Genomic DNA, 21446 nt, shown 5'->3' with positions numbered 1-21446 from the left:
AGGAGGAGCGAGTTGCAGGGGAGCCCTGCTTGCTGGGCTACAATTAACCGTGTGTGCCCCATTACTTTGTGAAAGTGGCCAACACATGAACTGCTGGAGCTCGACGGCTGCTCCTGCCTGCCCTGCTGTTCCCCGGGGCCTGCTGCCTGTGAGCTGCAGGCTGTGGCATCGCCCCACAGTGCTGCCATCCTTGTTTGTGGTGGGCTGCGCGTGTATGGGAGGCAGGGGGGAAGCAACAAATTAACAACGCTGGCTAATAAAGCAACAGCACCCTTGGACTGGATGAAAACACTGTTTCCTTGTTGTGGACATGGCATCCTTTCCTCGCCACATGGTCGGAGCAGGGTGCAGGTACGCCTGCTGCTTCGTGTGGCATTGGGCCAGGCTGAAGGCGCTGAATGCAGCCGGAGGAAGAGTCTGCTGGCACTCGATTCGCCTCAAACCGTGCCGTGCCGTGTGTTGGAGAGCGAGGCCCAGCCGGGTGGCGAGCCTGGGTTCCTGCACTGCTCTCGCCTGAGCGAGCCCCAGACCTGCGGGAGGGCAGCAGTTGCCACAGCCTGTGATGCACTTGGCACTTGCACCTGCTCTTGGGTTGTGCGTGCCCAGAGCATCTCTCAAGCTAGGAAGTAGACACTTTAGCATAACTGCTCTTTAGCACTTGTGTCTGAATTGTCTTCATTACTGGGGACTTTCTGCCAGGTCCTGTGGTCTGCTGCAGATGCTAATTTGTCATAGCCAAATAGGATTTATGCACGCTCCCCTTCCCTTCCCTGCACACGGGCACAGGCTCCCGCTTCAGTTCTGAGGGTGTTTCGAGGGAACCAGTTCAGTTGGCCATGTTCAGAGCAGAAATAGCCACGCTTCTAGAGAAAAAGCTGAAATGGTGCCTTTTTTGGCTTCTGTTGTAGTATAGCCAATGCATAGTCTGCAGACCAGATGTGACCCTTATGGCTGAAGAGTATAGCCTGCAATGACCCAGGTTGTGAAGGGGCATGAGGACAGCTGTACCACTTCAGACTAAGGGTCCTCCACCTAGCTCAGTATCACGTCTCAAAAAGATTTAGGCAGACAGCTATGCAATTGTAGCTTGTTTTGGGAGCCTCCCGAACCTGATGTGATCTACCTATTTGGTGGTCCTCTTTCAACTACTTGTCCCACCCACGTTTTGACCCATGTAAACTTTCCATATCCACAGCATCCCTCGGCAAGGACGTCCCCAGGTCTGCTATGTACAGCTGCAAGAACTGCTTCACTTTTTATAAAAACTGGATCTGACCAGTTTCGGTTGATGGCCCTTGGGTTTTAAACTAGAAGAGAAGGGAAATGGTCAATTCTTGACCATCCTCTCCATGGCATGCATATTTGTATACGCCTGTACTAGATCGTCTTAAAGTCATCTTTTTTCCAGGCCAGAGTCCTCGCCTGCTCCATTATTTCTTACCTAGAAGCCATTCCCTAGTGTTTGTCATTGTTGTTGCTCTTCTCTGACACTTTCTCAGGAGCACCTATAAATTGAACAAACAATAGTGACAATGAAAAAAACCAAATGTGCACTGTGTATTTGTGCAAGGGACAGGGAGAGGGGTCTCTTTAGAAATGTTTTCTGTCTAATAACTGTAGTCAAAGGCACAAAATAATTTTTAAAGGAAATTTAGGATAATATTATCAGTTATTGACAAATACTGATTTAGAGCTTCTAAGTGAAGGAAAACTGCTGTAAAGCTGCAGGGGTAGAAACATCCCCTCAACCTACGTAATCCATTTGGTGTTCAGCACTGTCAGCCCTATGCTTCTGGAAGATACAGAAAAATATAAAGGCTTTTTTTTAATTGCACTCTAATGATTAGAGACCCAGGATAATACTCTTTCTAAGAGCTCAAGTTTCTCTTTTAGATTAAAGGTCTACTGGCAGTGATTATTGATATCTAAGATACCTTGATGCAACTTGCTGTGGTGCCGTTGGGTGTGGTGCAGGCACAACCTACACTCTCAGAGATGGGGAGAGTGTGTGTGCAAGAGGTTCCTGGTCATTCTGTCCTGAATTTTTATTTATTCTTTGGCAGAGTTTCTGTGTGCACAGCCATCCTTTCTTTCATTACACTCACCTATCCCTTGTGATAAGCCTCGAATCAATGTTCTCAGATACAATTTTGCATGCCTGTTCTTCTGAAAGGGACCTGAAGGTCTGTCTCCTTCCCAAAGAGTAAGTGTTGGCACTTTCTGAAATGGGGCATCTTCAAAGTATTTCAAATCAGGCACGTGACATGACCAGTCATGTCTGGAAAGAGCTCTGCATGTCTCCCCGTGGAAAGGTCAGATCTTACTGTAGTCAGCTGATGTTGCTGGAAGGGTGCAGATTTTGCAAAGACAAAGCGTACTCAGAAGCTGAGCTACAGTGCTTCTGGGTGAGATGCCTGGCTGGCAGGGATGCTCGATGCTCCTTTCTTGCCTGTAGATTGAAAGGAGAGGCGTTGAAGTTCTGGCTGTGATATGACAAGGGACATGCGCACGGCCGGGTGGCTCTGACATTGCATTTCTCCCTTGCCTTTCACCTGTCTTTCAGAGCTGCTTTGCATGACATTTGCTGTGGCCCTGGAGCCTGCTGGGCGCGCTGGTGTAGGGGAGCCACTGAGACCGGGCATCTGCTGGTGCCTGCGTCCCGCACAGTCCCCTTGCTGCATGACCTTGAGTCTAATAGCCTGGCTGCACCATCCCCTCCTGCCGATGCCTCCTCCTCTTTCCCCCACGCACCTCCTGTCTCCCAAATGGGGCCTGGGAGGTGGGTAAGCCAGCGGAAGCCTGGCTGTTGTTTGGCTTGCTCTTAGCTCAAAAGGCCGGCAACAATAGCCCTCATCTGTAGGGGATAAGGATCAGGGAATGCTTCCTCCTCATCGCGGGGGATTTACTGCCTTTTGTAAAAAAAACCAGATGCACAAACCCATCGTTTCTTATTAATTTTAAAGTAGCTCTTGGCTCTCTACCTCCTCCATATCAGCCCTTGCATTGTCAGTAAATTATATTGGATTTGCAATTAAAAGCCAGCTGTGCCAGTGAAGTACCAGCCAAATGCCACCATAACTGTCTCCTGGGCGTCCTAGGGGAGGTGTGGAGCACACAGCTCCTCCTCCAGTGAGCTCTTCTCTCACTTCAAGAGGGAAAGATAAGGGTTTAAAATGGGATCTCAGGCGCATTATTTTTGTTAATCAGAACACTTGCTCGCTAAGAAATGCAGTTCTTTTCTTGATTCTGCATGTTCGTGGATACAGCAATTCCCAGAGCTTGAAAACTGCCAAACACCCTTCACCACGCAAAAAGTTAACCATTTGAGGAGAAAACTTGTAGTGATGGATGTCTGTCTCAGGCTATTTGTTTTTCTCCTCTTTCTTAATTAAAATGATTTCTTGGAGAAGTATCTCTGCTTCTGCTGTGTGGGTTTTTTTAAGTGTTGAAAAGCATTTGTGGCCATCTGTGTTGGAGCAGGAGTTTGCGGCCAGGCAGGAGGAAGAGCACTGCGGATGTGCTGCTCCCTGCCCCTCTGGAGATCCGCCCCGTTCAACCAACTGCTGAGCCTTTGTGTCTCACCTCTTGGAGGCTGAACAGCAACTTGGTGCAAGTTGTAGCAAAACCCCGACTGTTTTGTCTTCCTTCCACGCTGGGGCTGGGCAGGGCTTTTTCTGCACCGGCTTCTTCTGTCCCTGAGCAGCTTGGGCTCCTGGAGCCAGAACAGGAACCAAGGAGCTCTTTGGCTCTTACTTCTCTCACTTCTGGCTGGATCAGGAAGGTGCAGCAATGCAGTGCAACAGGGAATAGGAGAGGAGGAATGTAGAAAGTGGGTCTCTTCTCAAACCTGGAGTAGGACTCCAGGTTGTGGGATTACAGGCAAGGTCCCAAAAACCACTGGCAAGGGAAGAAGGAAGCCCACATTAGTGCTGGCCATGAGGGTGGTGGGATTTGACATCTACCAAAAGGCTGCGTGCAGCAGGGCGCGGAGATCTGCGCTGTGGATCCCTGAGGTCGTGATCTTGCCAGCCAGCTTTGGAAGGGCCAATATGTGTCTCTGACAAAATGATGTGTTTTTTAACTGGATAGTTGGAAAACTCCTCAAAGAATTCCCGTGTAAAAAAAAAAAAAAACAGCACTGCATTAAAAGCCTGCAAAACAAGGTCGTGCACTCAGCTGAGAAATACCTGAATGAGTGTTGTGTGTGCAACTTTTAATTCCTACCGCTGCATGTTTGCTTTGTGGCGCAATTTTAATTGTGTCATTGCGTGCAGGGTATCTGTATGCTGTAGCAAGGCTACATGTGCATACAAAAATTGTATTATGAGCTGTCTTTTGGTGTGCAATAAAGTTCTTACCCTTCCTGCTGCTTTAAAAACAGTTCACTTCAAAGGCTGTAGTATTTGCTTTGTCCTTTGGCCTTTACGGGGTAAGAGAAGAGGCCGTCTGCACCTTAGATGTGTTAGTTGTCTCTAGCGGTATCTTTTCCCAGGATGAAGAGATTCATACAGCAAACAGTGGGGGAGTGTTTGCCTCTGTTGTTCTCTCCCTGTTCCTTTCAAACGTGCTAGCTTTCCCCGTCCTCCCCTTAAATCACATTATTTCATAAAGAGTAAAAAGAAACATAATTTGGAGCAGCAGCGAGCTGAGCCCAAGTTAATAGTTTGAATTGCACTCCATCTGTTCAGCTGCATGGCCTGATGGATGTGCTGAACCCATTTTTCACAATTTGTTTTAAGCTGGTAAGAACCATCTCTCCTGGCTCCGGTCCAGGCTGGCTGTGGAGAAGAACTTTATATCGCGACATCCATGTCCAGAGGGCGGGATTGAGTCAGTCATCCCAGATGCCAGGCTACCTCTTCCACCTGCAAGTGGCTAGTTTTTGAAAGGTTAAATTTTTCTCTGGACTTGAACGTTGTTGTCGAAAATTAAAGAGGGGGGGAAAACCCCAACGTGCATGCGCACACTGAGGATGAAATTTGCAAACGTGATTATGCAGGACCTGCTTTAAATCGGCTTATTGCTGTTTTATGATGGCAAGCAAGCAGTCACAGAAGCCAGGGTGATTGGCCTCGCCATGTGTGCGTGCTGCTGGTAACTCAATAACCGATGAACACCCACCGTGGTCTCCAGACCTCGAGCCTTTGATGTAGCAACAAACAAGATAGATTGCTGTAATTTATCTGGCCCCTGGAGGGCTGTGCTGGTAATGTGCCATGAGCCCAAGGGCCAGCCATCCATAATCTGTGTAAAAATACAGCAGATCGCAGTCGCCGTGCTGCAGGATTGTCTTTGTTCCGTGCTGCACGAGTTTGCGTGTGTACAGCGCACGGTACTGGGTCTCGATTTCCAGCAGCCAGGGGCGGTAAGTCTTAGTGTAATATGCCCACTCCCTCCATTAACTGTAATTGGTTTTTTTATGTACTAAATATACTCCTTCCAAATAGACTTGGGAAGGCAGTGCCGGAAACGTGGTATTTCCCCGTATGCCTTTACAAGCGTAACAGAGAGACTGCAGAAGGTGTGCTGGGTTTCGGGGAAAAAGAAAGGGATTTTGTACCAGCTGAAGCCTCCGGTGGGTTTGCTGATGGAGGACAAGTGCTTGTGGCATTGCAGTTGGGTGGCCCGGAAACCCAAGGAGAGGGAGTGTAGCCTCCTGGCTTGCACGTGGGCCTCTCACCTCGTGGAAGACAGTCCCGGTGGGGCTGTGCCAGGAGAAGAGGGAGTCACTGTTGAATTGGGGAGCCGTAGCAGCGACTTCCCAGCCGCCCATGTGCACCAGGGTGCTGCAGAGCAGGCGCATGCCACCTCCTGGTGCCCCTCCAGCAGCAACCCATGCCTGAGATCATAGGGTGATGGGGTTGGAAAATAAGAGTAGTACTGAAAACAAAGCCCTGTCAGCTTGAGTTTCTGGTTTGTTGCCATGCAGTGCAGTACCTTTTTGTGCCTAGATTCTTATCGCTACCAAAGAACGGTTTTATGTTACCTCAACACTCTTTTTTCATGGGGCGTTTTAAAAAACACTTCCTTTGAGTTAGCAAGAAAGCTGCAACGTGGCTGGGGGGGATACTGTCCCAGAGCCCAATGTGCCAGCTTTAAAAAGGGGTGTGAGGGCTTGCCTTGCCGAGCACGGCCGTGGAAGGGGTAGGACGGGAACATCTAGGGGGAGGCGCCGGGGCTGGCTGTTGGGAAGTAACGCTGGGCTCCTCTCCTCCTGCAGGCATGGCCTTGGCCCAGCGGCAAGTTGCGGTGCAGGAAGGGCCCCTCTACCGCACGGAGGGGTCCCACATCACGCTGTGGTGCAAGGTGAGCGGCTACCAAGGCCCGGCGGAGCAGAACTTCCAGTGGTCCATCTACCTGCCCTCGGCCCCCGAGCGGGAGGTACAGATCGTCAGCACCGTCGACCCCTCCTTCCCCTACGCCATCTACACCCAGCGCGTGCGCAGCCGGGGGATCTACGTGGAGCGGGTGCAGGGGGATGCCGTCCTGCTGCACATCACCGAGCTGCAGGACCGGGACGCTGGGGAGTACGAGTGCCACACGCCCAACACCGACGAGAGGTACTTTGGGAGTTACAGCGCCAAGATGAACCTCATGGGTAAGCCGTCCTGCTAACAGCGTGGCTGGGGCAACGGTGCATCTCCCAGCCAGTGTGCAGCACAAACCCATGAACCCCCCATGTGCAATGTAGTCCACAGATGTAGCTGTCAGAAAAAACACCAGTGAGGGAGAATAGGAGCGGAGAGTAGGCGGCACAGTCATGTGAATTGCAGGAAGTCACCGTATAGAGACGTAGAAGATACCAAGCTTTCTCTAGTAATAAGGCCCTTATAAAGAAGAGACACCAGGCAGCATAGCTGGGGAGAGGAATGTTTGAAGCCGTGGCTGAAAGCAAGAGGGACGTGGAACTGATTTGCGCAGACAGGGAGGGGTAGGGAGGCTGCTCCAGATGGCACAAGCTACGGAGGAGAGACCTGTGTGCCAAAGGTGGTGAAATAGCGGACCTGGAAGAGAGGAGTGATAACAAGCAGCATGTAAAGGGAACAGGAGAGACAGTCATCTTCAGGCTCTTAACAGAGGGCAGTGCTGAATGTGTCCTGAAACCAGCACACCAATCAAATTGAGCTGTCTGTAGATGAATGTGGGAGAGCTGGCTTGGGTTTTTTTTTTGTCTGTGTTAGAACAATCGAAAACAGATTCTTTAAAATCTGGAATATTTCCACAGCACCTCTCTGACTAGCTGATTTGACCTTTTCAAGCTTCAGCTGGCTTTCTGTATCTCAAAATGGGATTGGATTTGAAGTCTCTAACTTGGCTAACATCAGTCAAATAGCTTCCATCAAACTCTTTGGCTAAGAGCTCCTCCTAAAAGGAGCCTCCTAAAGAGCTCCTCCGCAGCAGATACACCCCTCTACAAATTTAAGCCCACAGACAGCAGGCTTGCTTTCCTTAGGAGACATTCATGAGCCTACATGTCTCTGGTTTGGAAACCACTTTGGCATTATCCAGACGTGCTAGCCAGTCAGGGTGTTGCCGGTCCAGGCCATGTTGACACAGGAAACCGGTTGTGAAAGGAGCTGAGGTGTGACTTTAAATCACAATAGCCCTCCTTTGGGTTGTGCGTCTTGCTTCCAGCTTGTGTGCATCTTGGCTCCTTCCCTTCAGAGGTGCCAGCCCAGCCACTCTCCCAGGTGAAGCCCCACAGCCTGGGAGCAGCCACTTATTTAGGTACCTGCTTTCCCATCTGATGTCCATGAGCAGTCGGGAGGTGGATGGCTGAGTGATCTTTTCTATTTTTTTTTTTTTTAATTCCGTGATTTGCTTCAGGTGTCCAGGTTTGCGGTTCCCCCTTTAGTTTAAACAAGACTGAGTCAGCGCTGCTGCTGTAAAGTCACCTCAGGGAGCGAAGCCCGTTGAAAACCAACACCCGGTGAAAAAAAGTGCCTGGGGCAGGGTGGGGTTGCGGCAGTCGGAGTTTGCAGCTGGGTTGCTCTGCCAGGGAGCTGCACCCCGTGGAAACCAGCCGTCAGCTGGGGTCCGTACGGGAGAGCTGTTAGAGCGAGTGAGAGTACCTGCATTAGCCGCTGGCGGGGGGCACAGCACGGGAGGCGGATGCGGGCGAGCGTAGCCAGCGTGTCCGATGGCTGGGCAGCGGGGAGCTCCTCTGCCGCTCTCCCCCGGGGCTGGGGAGCCAGTGCCCTCCTGGTTTTAACCATAGCTCAGCAGCTTCTTCAGTGGCCAGCCTGGGGCTTGCTGGGTGAGATGCTTTTGCTCTGTCCCACTCTTGGCACTGGTACAAGGCACGTAAGATTTGGGACTCTCTAGATACCCATGAGTAGTGCTTTGAGGACATTGGCTTTGGGGCTTACGTGTGTCCGGGAAGCTCAAGAAAATTGATCTAAAGTAACTTTTAGTGGATTAGTTAAATCACGTTATAACCCTTCATGGATGCTTGTGCTCAGAATTTGGGGCCGTAATTTAGTTTAGCTTAATTCATTTCTGAAAATTCACTTCAGAAGTGACTTAGGGTCACTTGCGTTTTGAATGTGTGTGTCTGCATAGGTGTTTTCTGTGGTTTAATCAAACTCTGACAGAAACTGAGTTTCCCAGAGTGCCCTCTGCGATGACCTGTAGACAACAAGCCCTTATGGAGGGCCTCCCCTCTGGCTCCCATTCAGGTGAACCGGTGCTGACTTCAGCCCCATCGGACCCTGAAGTCCTGCTGGGGAAATGGGCTCCTCTCTGTGGGGCTGGGCAGAGCACATGCCCTTTTTTTTTCCCCTGTCATTTTAGCTCTCAGCTACAGGTCCTGGGTTTTCAGGCCAGCTTTGTTGCTGCAGACAATATGCAAGAAGAGGTACACGAGAGCTAAATGAGAGTTATTGTTCTCATTTTCTCAGAAACAGAACCAAACTTTTATTTTTTTTCTTTCATCCAGTTATGAATTTTTAATTGACTCATTAGATTGAGTGGCTCTTTTTTGGCAGCAGCAAAGCCTGGAGGGAGACAGGTTTGTTAGCATCTCTGTTCTCTCTGGTTTTGTGTGAAATGGATGGGTTTGGAGCAGAGTTGATTTTAGACTTGCTGCTCTGGGAGCTTTGAGTTGTTGTGTCCTGTGGTTTGAAGGAAGAGCTGAAGGAAGAGTCTCCCCTTTTCACCTGGGTGATACAGCCCTGTGATGGGGGAGCTGGATGGGACACTGGTGCCACAGCATATGGGGCTGCTGTCTGCACCAGGACATCTCAGCTTGCAGCAGAGCAGCTGGGATGTGTCTTCGCTCCCGTCATCTGAGCAGCATTGAGGGCTATGTATCCAGGGCTCTGCAGCTGCTAAAAAATAGTCGTCAGCTTCAAAGATGTGTCAGTTGGGCTTGAAAGTACACTTCTGTCCACCTCACGAACAGCAAGCATGGTTGGTTGTCCCTCTCCCATTTTTGGTGTCTCCACTCGAGGTTCCTTTTCGTTCATCGAGATCTTGGCCAGGATCTAGTACCACTCTGAGGACCTGATGTCTCTGATGGCTTGGAGTAAGAAGTGCTCCCCAGGCACTTCATGGGACTCTTACCTGAATTTAGGCATGCATTGCAAGTGCTAACCTCACTGAAGCTAGGAATGAGGCCAGTAATGTGGTTTAAGGGCCTTCTGCCATGGGGAAATGTGTATCAAGGCTTAACCTTTTTCAACAGCCTTCAAGTTCCTTCAGTTGCTCCAAAAATAAGTCTTTCTGTATCTTGCTACCCCTCTTCTCGTCTCCTCCTGAGCTACATCACTGGGAAGAAGGAGTTATACCTAGGCTGTGAGATGTGTTAGGAGGAAGAATTTAGGACATCTCAGACTGAGTTGCAGGTGCTGAGGGAGGTGGCAAAAAAAATTGGATGCAGTTCTTTAGGATGTTGTGGAACCGTGGCCTTGTGATTGATTTATGAGAAAGGATTAGCCCACGTACAAAGTCTGCAACTCCATTGTTTGCCTTCAGAGTTCAGTTCCCCGAGGCTGACACGAAATTGCTGAGGCTAGTTCGTGCTGTTTTACTCAAGGTGGGGGGAAAAGATTTTTAGAAGATCGCACGAGTGGCCTCCCACTCATCTAGCACCAGGCACGTTGCGTAAGGTAGATGTTGAGGCAATATCTGCCATCAGAGGACAGAGGGACAAATCTGGAGAGCAAGCCATCTTTGTTTAAATTAAGTGCATCCTTCTCTAAGTTGGCTAAAGAGAGAGCCTAAATGTTAGACTTGGGCTAAGCAGCTGGTGTTGAGTGAAATTAATTCTTCCAGTAGTGGCTGAAGACTTGGCTGCTTTTGGAAACTTCCCCCATGGGGCTCCTAAGCAACTGATAGAAATTTTGGATTTGTGGTTGAATTGGGAAGACACTTGAAGAGGGGAGTTACAAAACTGGATCGATTAAATGGGGGATCTGGGGACCATGCACACCTGACTGGCAATTGTATCAGGGTCCTGGCCTGCTTGTTGCTGGCTGTGAGAAGTACGTGGGCTGCTCCTTTGCTTTTTGAAAAAGTTAAGCACAGCAAAGAATTTGCAGGTGAAGGAAAGCAGCATCCCAGTAACATAGCGTCACCACTGGCAGGACAGCAGTATTTTCCAGATTGTCATTGGAATTATCCCGTGTTTTAATAACTTGAAATATGAGCAGAAGAGGAGGTTTCTGTGCAATAATTTAGGAGGTGAAGCTGCAGGGGTGCTGTGCAATCTGAGATGCTGGTTAGTGCTTCTCATCTTATGTTGATGGGTAAATAAACTTGTCTTTTGCTGTGGGGTAGAAGTGAGCGCATGGCAGTTACTTCAGAGTGTGTGAGTCTGCAAATTTGTACTCCACTATATCTCTGCAACGAGTTGTTTGTGTGCCTATACCCTTACTTAGATAACAGTGAAGAGGCCTAGGTCTAACCTCTTCAGAAGCTTCAGACTTTTATCTCAGTGTTTTTTTATCTGTGCTCCCAAAAACGTTGAGCTCTTTTTCAGAGTAAGTGATTTAAAGGAAGAAATCAAGCTTTGAGGTTTTCCTTAAACAGGTAGTGACAGAGCAGGAGAAAAGGTTTCAAAGCACTTGAGGAGGTGGCAGCTCTTGTACTCTTTATTTTGGGGGAAGCAGCTGTACAGCATCAATCCTAAACAAGCAAAAAAATGAAAGAGGTTTGGATGAGGGGACAGACCACAACCTCCACAGTACCGCAGAGTGGGAAGGAGCAATTTCGGTGCAGACTTGAGAAACAAGCAGCACTCAGACACAGCTGTCTCGGCGGCGGGCAGGAGCCACTGTGGAGCTGGTAGTGCCTGCAGGGACGGTCACCGGCATCTCCTTCCTGCCAGGGTTAGGTGGAAGGGGGGCAGACAGGATTCATGCTAGCTAGGTGCTATTCAGTGGCTCCCCTGTCCACCCTCTCAGCCCTGCCACACTTCTGCTCTCTGCTGTTTCTCACTGGTCTCACTCTGCCCGGGTAGGCTGGTGCCTTGATCTCTGCCCTGTTCCCCTGGGTCCTGCCTGGCTGTGACAGCTCCCAGGGGCTGGGTGTGTTTTTTTGGCTGGCAGCCCCATTGTGGTGAAGTTTCAGCATCGTGCCAGGCTTGGGAGTGGTGGTGGGCAAGGGCATTGGTGGGATGAAGAGCCAGCCACCTTCTCTGCCTGAGGTCAGTGCTGGCTGCGGCTGTGCTTGATGGGGTCTCATCTCCAAATGCTGAGCTGCCCAAGTCACTTGCAGCTCTCTGCAGACCAGAATTCAGTCCATAGGTACTTTGACTATGCCTTTAGGAGTGTGTCTTGTAGGGGTCCTCTGTGCCCTTGAACTGTGGCATGTAACTGTGTGGCCAGCTGCAAGCCCATGGCTGGGACGGGAAGGATAGCTGTAGGCTGTATCTGAGAGGCTTTGGGGCACGGGAGGTAGAAGAAAGATTTATGCAGGCCAGACACTTAGCACTGGAAGGGAAGGAGCTGCATGTGTCTCAGACAAGCACTCAAGAGAAGAAAGCAGGTCTCTTGTTGAACTTCCAAACGAAAATCTCCAGAATCTCTCTGTGGAGCGCTAAAGGGCATGCAGTAGGCAAAAAAGAAAAAAATGAACTTTTATTAGCCCGTACCAGCTGCTGCTGCTTGTTGCCAGCAGCTTCCCCTCTTCTTCGTCAAGTGCTGCCATACGTGATCTGTCTGCACACAGAGCAGAGGGAGAAAGTCATGTCGCAGGTTTGCCATGTTTGGGAGAGCGCCGCCTGCTCCTGGGAACCTGGGGGGACTCAGGGCGAGAGCAGTCACTTCTGCTCATGTGGGGTGTGTGGACCTTGGTGCCTGCTAGTTTATTCTAGCCGTCAACTGGGCTGAAGGTGGCTTTGCTTGAGGGAGGTGTTGAAGAGAGAGATGGCAGTCTTGCAGACAAGGATCTACCGGTTTTGATAGAAGTCTTTCGTGGCTCTTCTTTCTCTGCTGCCTTTTTCTTCTTCTTCTTCTCCTGAGGAACAGAGGAAAGTGTTTGTCACTGTACATGAGCAAGCAGCTTGTGTCCTGGGGAGGCCAGGCTTTTTGCAGATGAGCAACAACAGGCAAAAATTGAAACAAGAGCAGTTCAGACTGCCCCGAGAGGTTGCACAGGCTCCATCTCTGGAGGGTTTCAAGACCCAATAGGAGCAAGCTCTGAGCAGCCTCGTCTGACCTTATAGCTGACCCTGCTTGACCCTGTAGTTGCACTACAGACCCCCCCGGGGTCCCTTCCACCCTGAATTGTCCTATTATCTCGTGATGAACCGTTTGGCTGCTGTGCAGCAGGAACCGCTGTTAGGCAGCAGTTTGGAGGGAGGGTGTTTAAGGAAAGGTGTAAAATGGTACATAGTGGTGATGTCAGTGCTAAATAATGGCATAACATTGGTGATCTCAACAAGGTGAGAACAGAAAAGACCTATTGTACATCCCCAAATTCTTTTTTGCAGCATATTTTTTGTATTTCATATGTTTCTTATTACTTTAGAAAGGTTGCAGGAGTTAGTCTCTATTGCTCTGCTTTGGTGTGTGAAGGTAGAATTTGGAGATTCTAAGCTCAGGTGTCCTAATCTCTCTGAGGCCATCTCAGCGGCTTTGCTACCTCTGTGAAGCATGTGTATGCTTTATTTGGCCAAGCCATCAGTTAACCAAAGTGAGTGCTAGGGTCGGTGTTGTTGAAATTCCTGCTTTGTGAGTTACATTCATCTTTGCCTGTTTGGGCTGTGGTTGTTACAGTAATTAGCTCCCCAGAGGAGTAAAATGTCCTTCACTTTCAAATTACCCTTTAGCTGACATTAAAAAAAAAAAAATTAAAAAAAATCAAATACGTTCTCCTAGGTGGTCCTTTGCAGCTAGACACAGGGTATTTTGTTCTTGCTGTCTTCCTTTACCTGCCTAAATCTCTCTGTAGTAGCCTTGAAAAAAAATTTGACGTATGCTGCTCTGCTTTTTCTTTTTGTTCCTGCTATGGGTGGAAAGGGAGTGTTTGTCTGTTAACGGGGGAGGAATGAGGAGGGGTAAACATATTTACCTCTGACAGTTCCTATGGGCACAACCTGGGGAATTGCACCAGCAAACCAGAGTACCTGGTTTCTGATGCTGCGGAGCAGTGGGGGGCTGCAGGCATCGGGTCCTATCATGCTGCCGACTCGTATGTCCCTGGATACGGCGCGCTCTGTCTCCCTCACCATTTTCCAGCTGGTAAAATTAGGGATAATAGCATACAAGCCTTTCACAAAGTCTAAGCTAAATAATTGTGAAGTGCTTTGAGCTCCTCAGAAAGCAGGAGTTAGAAACAAAGGCTTATATTTCAGCTCTGCCTGGTAATGATGCTGAATAGGATTCGTCTCCAGTCCTGCTTAGTCATTTGTGATGTCTTGAAAGTATAGCTGCTTAAGCTCACCCAATTTCGCCCTTGCAGAAGCCGTGAGGCTAATAGGTGCTGCCAGACTGAGGCGGCCGGTGGTCCACGGTGCCGCAGGCAGGTGCGTGGGAGCCTGGTGCAGGTAACCCTGTGGCCGGCAGCTCTGGAGCTGGCAGGAGGGGCTGCGTCCTTACAGCCCACTGCGGCATGGGTGTGCCTGAAGCCCGTCCAGAGGCTCCATTCCCCTTCCAGATTTAAAACTCCGGCTGGTAGGAGGAAGGCACTAAGACCTGTTTAAATTTCCAGTCTTTTTTTTCTCCCCCCCCCTTTTTTTAAAATCTTGGCTTTAGTCATATACAATCTGGCAGTGAACTGCATGGGCTAGTTCTTCGTTGTGCTTTCTAAAACACTTTTTTGTAGATACCATTCAGGTTATAACTGAAAGCTTATAACAAATCTCTGTACGTGTCCTCGCATTGCTAGACAAGCTTCACTCATTATTTTGTGTATCTTTATCTGATCCCCTGTTACTACATTTTCCTGCTAAACACTTCCAATTACTCCTGTTTTGTTGCAGTACGCCATCTCCTATTCTTTCCTATTGGAATTGCTTGCCTAATTTTTACTTTCTTATTGTTGTATTACGTGGCGTCACTTCTCCACCTCTATCTGCACAGAAGAAATGGAACAAATTTTAGGCAGACCAGGCCTGAAAAAATGGATAATCCATTGTATCCACTCTCTCCCTTCTTTGCTGCTGTTTTTTTTTTTTTTTCCTCCCTCGCCTTCCTGCCCTGTCCCCCAAAACCACTGGCAACTTGGTGGCATGACGTGCTTTGTGGGGAGGGCTCTCAGTTGTGGAGCTGATTCTTTCTTTTTTTCCCTGGTCCACCTACCTGTTTCTCAAAAACCTAGCATTAGACACATTTGGGGCACATCACTGTATTCCATGTGTTTTTCCTACATTGTCCCTTTTGAGGTAGAGGTACTTTTTTAAATTTAGCTAGCGTGTGGAGAAGATTTACCATAAGAATAAGTGTCCTTTTTTTATGCATGTCGATACACTTGTACCTATGCATTGTAAGAAAAAATGTATTCTAAAATGCATTGCTAAAAATGTAAATGAATACAGCCTCAGGCAATTGCACAGCTCACAAATCTAGGCTGGTCTTTAAAATGAGTCCTCTCGCTTCTAGACTTTGTATGTCTCTTACTTGTCAGGAAGGGAGCCGCAGAAGCCCAAATGCTGACTTGCCTTCAGACTGTAAAGAGCCGCAGTGTTTTGCTTGGGTAGGTTTCTGTGCAGTGCTGAGCCTGAATAGTAAAATCAGACCAGTCAGTTAAAATGATCTTTGAAAGCTAAAGCAGTCTTTCCTGCAAAAGCCTCTTTTCTGAAGGCTCGGAGTCTTGCCTTCTAGTCTGCTCTCTTGCAGGCTCCAGCCATGCTTGGCTCCACTCGGGTGTCTCTCAGGTTGATGGGACTGCGGCACTTGCTCTTCCGCCGAGCCCTTTGCCTCTTCAGTGTCAGTGAGGCTGGAGACTGCAAGGCTTGGGGTCCTCTGCTGCCCTGCAAGGAGTTGCTGCAAAAGCAACACTCTGCTCAGCCCACATGCCCCTTTCGCCGCTTGTCCTGCCGACTCTTCTCATATGCTTTGCCGGTTCCTCGTAAAACGAGCTATTTGGTCTTACTGATTTATAGGATGCCTCTCAGCCTGTCCTTCTGAGAAGACTGATAGGTGGTATAGGCTGTTTGTGGATATTGCCTTAATGTCTGGGTGCCAGTAGGAGGTAAAGGATGCAAAGGTTTTTAACTAGGGTAGAAAAATCTTTAGCCAGAGATCCTGGTGCATTTGAAGGCCAGCTCTACCACAAGTGGGTTACTTGGGGCCCTAGGTTCAACTCTTGGGCTCTTCATCCTTTCCAAGAAAGTGAATTCAGCATGTGAGGGAGCTCTTTCAGGTCGGGCTCTGCTTGCTAATCATGGGAAGCAAAAGGTCGTCTGGTGTTAGAAACAGTCAGGTGCTACCTCCCATCCCGAATTTAACATTTCCTCCCAGTATGCTCCGGGCAGCCCCCAACCTCTTTTTTTCCCCAAATGATTACTTTTTCACTATATGCCCAACTGAAAGAAGCTCTGGCAGATGAAAAAAAAAAATACGGAGCACAAAAGGAGAGCCAGAAGGAGCCGGGCTGGGTCAGGCGAGCAGTTGGTGGAGCCAGCGGACTGTAATGTGGGATGGGCAGAGCCTGGTACCTGCCTTCTACCTCCTGCGCGCTCGGCAGCTTTCCAGGAGCTGTCTCTGGCCGTATCAACCGCCTTGCTGGAGGGCGGCTGAGGGGCACCCATCTCTTCCCGCCTGTGCCTCCCCGCTTGTGATGGGTACCAGCGGGGCTGAGCACCCAGTACAGCCTGGCGACTCCCTGGCATGGGGATCTGCTGCCAGACTTGCTGGCAGAGCCCATTGGCATTTCTGGCAGCTTTGCCAGAATACCGGGTGGCGGGGGAGAGGCACAAAGTGTGCAGGTTTCTCTGCTTCTGTGCCTCCAAACAGTCTCTCAGTGTTAAATGGGGAAAGCGATAACTGTGAGCGCAGCTGGTAACATATGGCACCCGTCCCCTGCCTTAGCAATTGCTCAGTGAACTCTGAAAGTGGAATACAGTCCCTGTGGCTCCAGCCAGCTGCAGTGCTGAGAAATCCTGCAATGGAGCAGCCCGTTATTCGATTACCAGTGAAAATTTCACGTTCCACGTTGCCTATTTTTCCTGCTGCCTCCCTGGGGAGGTTTTTGCCACGCTCACTCCTTCCTCCCGCTCCTTTTTTTTTTTTTTTTTTAAAATTAATTTCCCCTGGAGGATTGCTTTATTTGTTCCTTAGTTCCAACCCCTTAGACTTGGTTGCTCTGCATTTCTGTCCATCTGCTGCCCTGAGAGGCAGGGGCAGCTGTTTCTGCCGTTGATGCTGATGCTTTTCTTGGGTCGTCTTGGAGAACACGTAGGTCCGGTGGTGAACGATCAAGTCCCCATGTAGCAGAGGGGAAGCGCAGTGCCCGTTGCTGAGCCCGTCTGCTTCTCTGCCACAAAGCTCTGTGCTCATTGTGGTGTGGATGCACGTCTTTTTGTTGTAAGAATTACAAAGCAAACAAAATAAAGCAAAACTGAGGGCCAGCGCTCAGGCAAGCCACAGAGCAGCAACAAACCCAAAAGCCCCTAGCAGCATTACCAGTCGTGCATCAGATCCTTTTTGTCCTATCAGATAGGATAGCACAAAAGTTGAAAGCCTACTGCTTCCGTCCCACCCCCGGGAGGGCTCAGAAGCATAAGTGGGTCCCCTCTGATTTGGTCTCCTTATCTGCTGATTTAGAGGTGTTGCTATTGAGCATCCTGAAGGGGAGATTTCTTCCAGTTTAAAGTATCAGAGGGTCTCTGCCCTGCTTCTGCTGCCTGCTGGGGGGGCAGGAAAGGGAGAGCAACACTTAGGTGCTCCAGAGGTAGGCTTTGGGTCCCAAGGCAGCCTATCCCCCCTCCTCCTCCAGCCCAAAGCCCTGGCAGGCCTGGCCTTTCCCCTTCCCTCCAGCTCCTGCCAGGTGGTGCAGAGTTTTGCTTCATGTGCTGAGAAGGAAGCCTCACCTGCACTGGGACAGAGCGGCCCCTCGGTAGGTAGAAGCTGGGAGGAGAAATTTTCCATCTTGATTCTATGGCTGCCCTGTCAGTTTAGCCCTATAACAGTTTTACAATCTTTATCTGATATAGGTTTAAGAGGATTTCCCTGGGCGCAGTGGGATTATTATAAGTCAGAGAGCAGTCTCCAGCTGATATTCCTTCGGCAAGTATTTATTTTAAGTGGGTTTAACAGTATTTAATTTTTAATTTTTTTTTTTTTTTTTTTTGCATGGGTTATAAGTAAATTGTTTACGTTATCAGAGAAGTAGAGCCTGGATAAAATGAAGAAATGTATTATTGCTTTCCAGGCTGGGGGTGGTGGAAGGAAAGCAGCAGCTGGAGGTGGGGAGGAAAGAAGATAAAATAGTAATGTTGAGGGAAGCATAGCATTATTCCACGCGGCACTGATTAGTAATACTGCCAAACAGCTGTTTATAAACAGGAGATGTAATGGGAAGGAGAGCTGCAAGAAACGTGAGAGTGCTGCAGGCAGCGCTGGCTCATCATTTGAGGAGGGGGTGGCTTCTATCAACCATGTATCTGCCCTGTGGGGGTACCAGAGGCTGCGCTGCTGCAGCCCCCAGGAGCATGGGGGCTGGGGATGCCCCATGCACCTCCCCAGCCCTTGTGGGATTGCGCTCAGTCGGGTTTACACTAAGGTGTTCCCCTCAATTTAAGGTTTTCATGCCACCTTCAAAAAGAAGAACAGTGGCGACCCTTGGCATTGGGAAAGCTGTGCCTGTAGGAGAAAAGTCTCCTTTCGAGCCACACGCGGGCTGTTTCATTATCCTCTCCCTCCCTCCAGCAGGCTTTATTGGCGGCGGATGGCTCTGGGGCTGGATGTGTGTGCACAAATCCAGAAGTCGTGCTGGCTTAGCGAGAGCCGCCTTCTGGCCGCCTGTGCCCAGACAGCGTCAGTAGTCCTTGGAGTATTTCAGAGGATGCTAATGGGATGGGATTAGCCGCCTCACTTGCCCTTGCCATCAACAAGAGATGTTTCTAGAGAGCCTACAAAGAAGAGCAAAGCCAGAGGGGTGAACCTGAACAAAGGCTCTTTTGAGTGCAGAAAGAAGCCTGATTTTACCCTCTGGCCCTACAGAGGCAAGAGGTGGGGCTGCTCTGCTCCCCATTTAAAATCTGAATGAGCCTCTGCCTTAAGGGACTGTCATTGGCTGAGTTGGTACTAATGGGCTGGATGCTCCTCAGTGTCCCTGCTCTGTCCTGCTCTGGTTCCCTGACACTGTGTTTCAACATACTGCGCCCTTTAGGGCTTTATTCCTTACTGCGTACTAGTTAAAATGATAACTTAGGGCTCTGCAAAGAAATGTTGCAGCTAGGGATGCCTGCCTTGGGGAAGTGTGTCACGGCAGGCAGGATTTTCCGGACAGGGATGCCTCCATCCTAGGCACGATGTGCTCTGAGCACTTAACTTTCTCAGACCCTGTCATTCTTCGTTTTTAGCTGCCTGTTCAAGAGAGCAAGATTTTTATAAAGCCATTCCTTACCAAAAGCATTTCACGACTGTAACTTGTAATGCCAAACTTACTGAGGGTGAGAAGATTTAAAGAGACCAATTTTTTTATGGCATTGTGCTGCTGTATGGAAGCAAAGAGAAGAGATCCCAAAGCAGCAGGTTATTTATCAGAGGGTTAATGTTAGGCTCTTGAGCCTTGTCTGCTGAAGAATTGCATCAGCATGCCACAGATGACCACAGGCGCTCTGGCAGTCTGTTGTCACCTTTTGAGCTCTCTCAGGTGTAGTGATGCCACCTGTCCGCAGATAGGACTCCTTGCAAAACTGCGGGTGATGGTCGTGCGCAATGGATGGGCCACCTGGCACTGTGGCTGGAAGGTGGGAGCGCTGGCGCAGCAATGCTAACCTACAGGGAAGGGAAAGCTGGTGGAGAGGTGGGGTTGCCAGAGGTGTGAGCTGTTCGTTTGGAGGGACTATGTGCTTCGGAGGAGCTCCCTGGCTGCGGGTGTTGGTCAGAAGGGCCACCCTGAGAGGGGCAGCTGCTCTGGGACAGCACAGAGACACGCTACGGCCAGAGGGATGCTTCCAGCCTCTTCCCTTCTGCAGCGATATCCTGGGCCAGTGTGTCACTATCAAGGGATGCTGCTCAGGCCACACCTGTGGAGTGGCACTGCAGAGCTTATCTAACGAGTAAAGTTAGGAGCACTGCCCATCACCCAAAAAGCCCCACTCAAGCTGTGCAGCAGCTGAAGCCACATGAGAGTATAAGCATATCCAGAGGACACAGTGGCTGGCGCAGGTGTCCCTGCGGGGTAAGCATCCCTTTGCATGAGGGGCTCCTGCCTCCAAGCCGGGTCCTGGGGTGCAGGGTAAGCTGAGGCAAAGATGGAGCCCTTTGGCGGCAGTGTGGCTGGGGGGAATCAAGGGGCTCCTGCCCTTGCTGGGGAAAGGGAAGGTTGTGGTCATCCCAGTGCTGGAGCGGGCAGTGTGAAGGCAAGTGAATGGAGGCGTGCAAGGCAGAGAGTGAGTGGGCTGAGGGAGACTGGAGGTGAGGGAGTTAAAAACAAGCAGAAAGTGGGGAAAAAAAGAAAGAGGGCTGAAAAGGGAGCAGGAAGGAAAACAGGAACAGCAGCACTGGGAAGGCAAGAGGAGGAGGGAGTGTGGAAGTGGCAGGTGGAAGACCTTGGACAGGAGTTTTTGTGTCGTGAAGAGCAGCAGGGTACGTGGGAGGGTGGCATCCTGGAGGTGCTGGAGCAGGGATAGCTGCACGTGGGGATGACTGGTGAGGGACTGTGGCTGGGGTCGAAGGAGCGTCCTTGCTCCCTCCTGCAATGGGAGGAGGCCCCAAAGCTGCCAGAGACATGGGTCCCGGCCTCTCCAGCTGGCCTCCTTCTGGAGGGGCCTTGTGGGGGCTCTTCCCCCCCCTTCCATGTGTCCTTCGAGTGCCCTAGATGCTGTTTCAGGCTCTTGACTCCAGAGCAGGCAATGCGGTTTTCAGTGCTGTCTTCCATCAGGGCTGTCGGGATGCAGTAATTACCTTTGCACTGCCACCTCCTACCCTTTTTTCCTCTCAGTCCCTTGTGACTGGAAAGTCAGAAGCAGTGATGGCGCTTTGAGGAGCTCCTTTTGAAGTGACTGTGAGTCACAGGGGCTGGCGAGCAGTGGGGAATGAGATGCTGGCGCCCAGCACTCTCAGATCATTTCAGCTCCCTTGTGTCTGTGGCCAGAGCAGCGCATGCTGCGTGCCAGTCCTCGGAGACACCGGGCTCCTCAGATTTCATCTGTTTCAAGAATCTCCTCCTGAGGGCCTGATGTGGCTAGAGGGAAGAGAGGAAGAACCGGGACACCAGAGGCATGCTGGGCTGGGTGGCAGTGCAGTGGCTTTTGATCGTGTCCATGGGGTCAGGCTTAGCCAGAGCCTGTTGCTGTAGATAAGGGCAGCGCCGGCTCAGGGTGCTGCATGGGTGCTGAGTTGCCCCGTGGCAGCAGTGGGATGAGTTTCTGCAGGCAGCCCTGTCGCAGACCATGGGTACAGGAAGATGGACTTGTCATCTCCTGTGGTATGTTCAGGCCACAGGATGCTCTGGTAGGGCTAAGTCAAGCTCAGTAACTGGACAGTTTGCACTAATAAGATGTTTTAGATGACGTGTGCCCCAGGAGCCACCCCAGAACCCTCTGCTCCTTGGACCTCTCCCCAAAAGGCTAGAAGGTGCTTTCCATCGCTGCTGAAGTGTAATGGGTTTGAGCCAGCCACCACAGTCCCAGTCCTATTACTGGTCTACTGAGCTGACGCCCAAAGGGCTGCCCGTCCTGTCCCATATTATTATCTGCTGGTTGAAGTTGTCAAGACCAAAATGCAGATCCTACTGTTGACTGCCAGGATGCAGTGCTGCTGTTGAGCATTCAGGGACGCTGTCTGGAGCAGCAGGACAGCCAGCCTGCTGGTGAAACCCCTGTACACCAG

At 50.2% G+C, this 21446-nt stretch overlaps 1 protein-coding gene across 1 annotated transcript in view; it reads left to right on the top strand.

Moving 5' to 3' along the window:
• IGSF3 (immunoglobulin superfamily member 3) overlaps window positions 1-21446 on the top strand; it is a 100719-nt gene that overhangs the window by 21494 nt on the left and 57779 nt on the right. The window contains 1 exon segment of the mRNA XM_050908765.1: window positions 6221-6598. Within this exon segment, the coding sequence (XP_050764722.1) occupies window positions 6221-6598 (378 nt within the window).

This window comes from Gymnogyps californianus, chromosome 1, assembly GCF_018139145.2.
Source record: "Gymnogyps californianus isolate 813 chromosome 1, ASM1813914v2, whole genome shotgun sequence".
Classification (NCBI taxonomy): domain Eukaryota; kingdom Metazoa; phylum Chordata; class Aves; order Accipitriformes; family Cathartidae; genus Gymnogyps; species Gymnogyps californianus.
Note: the sequence above shows the minus strand (reverse complement) of the source record. Positions and strands in the feature narration are given on the sequence as shown.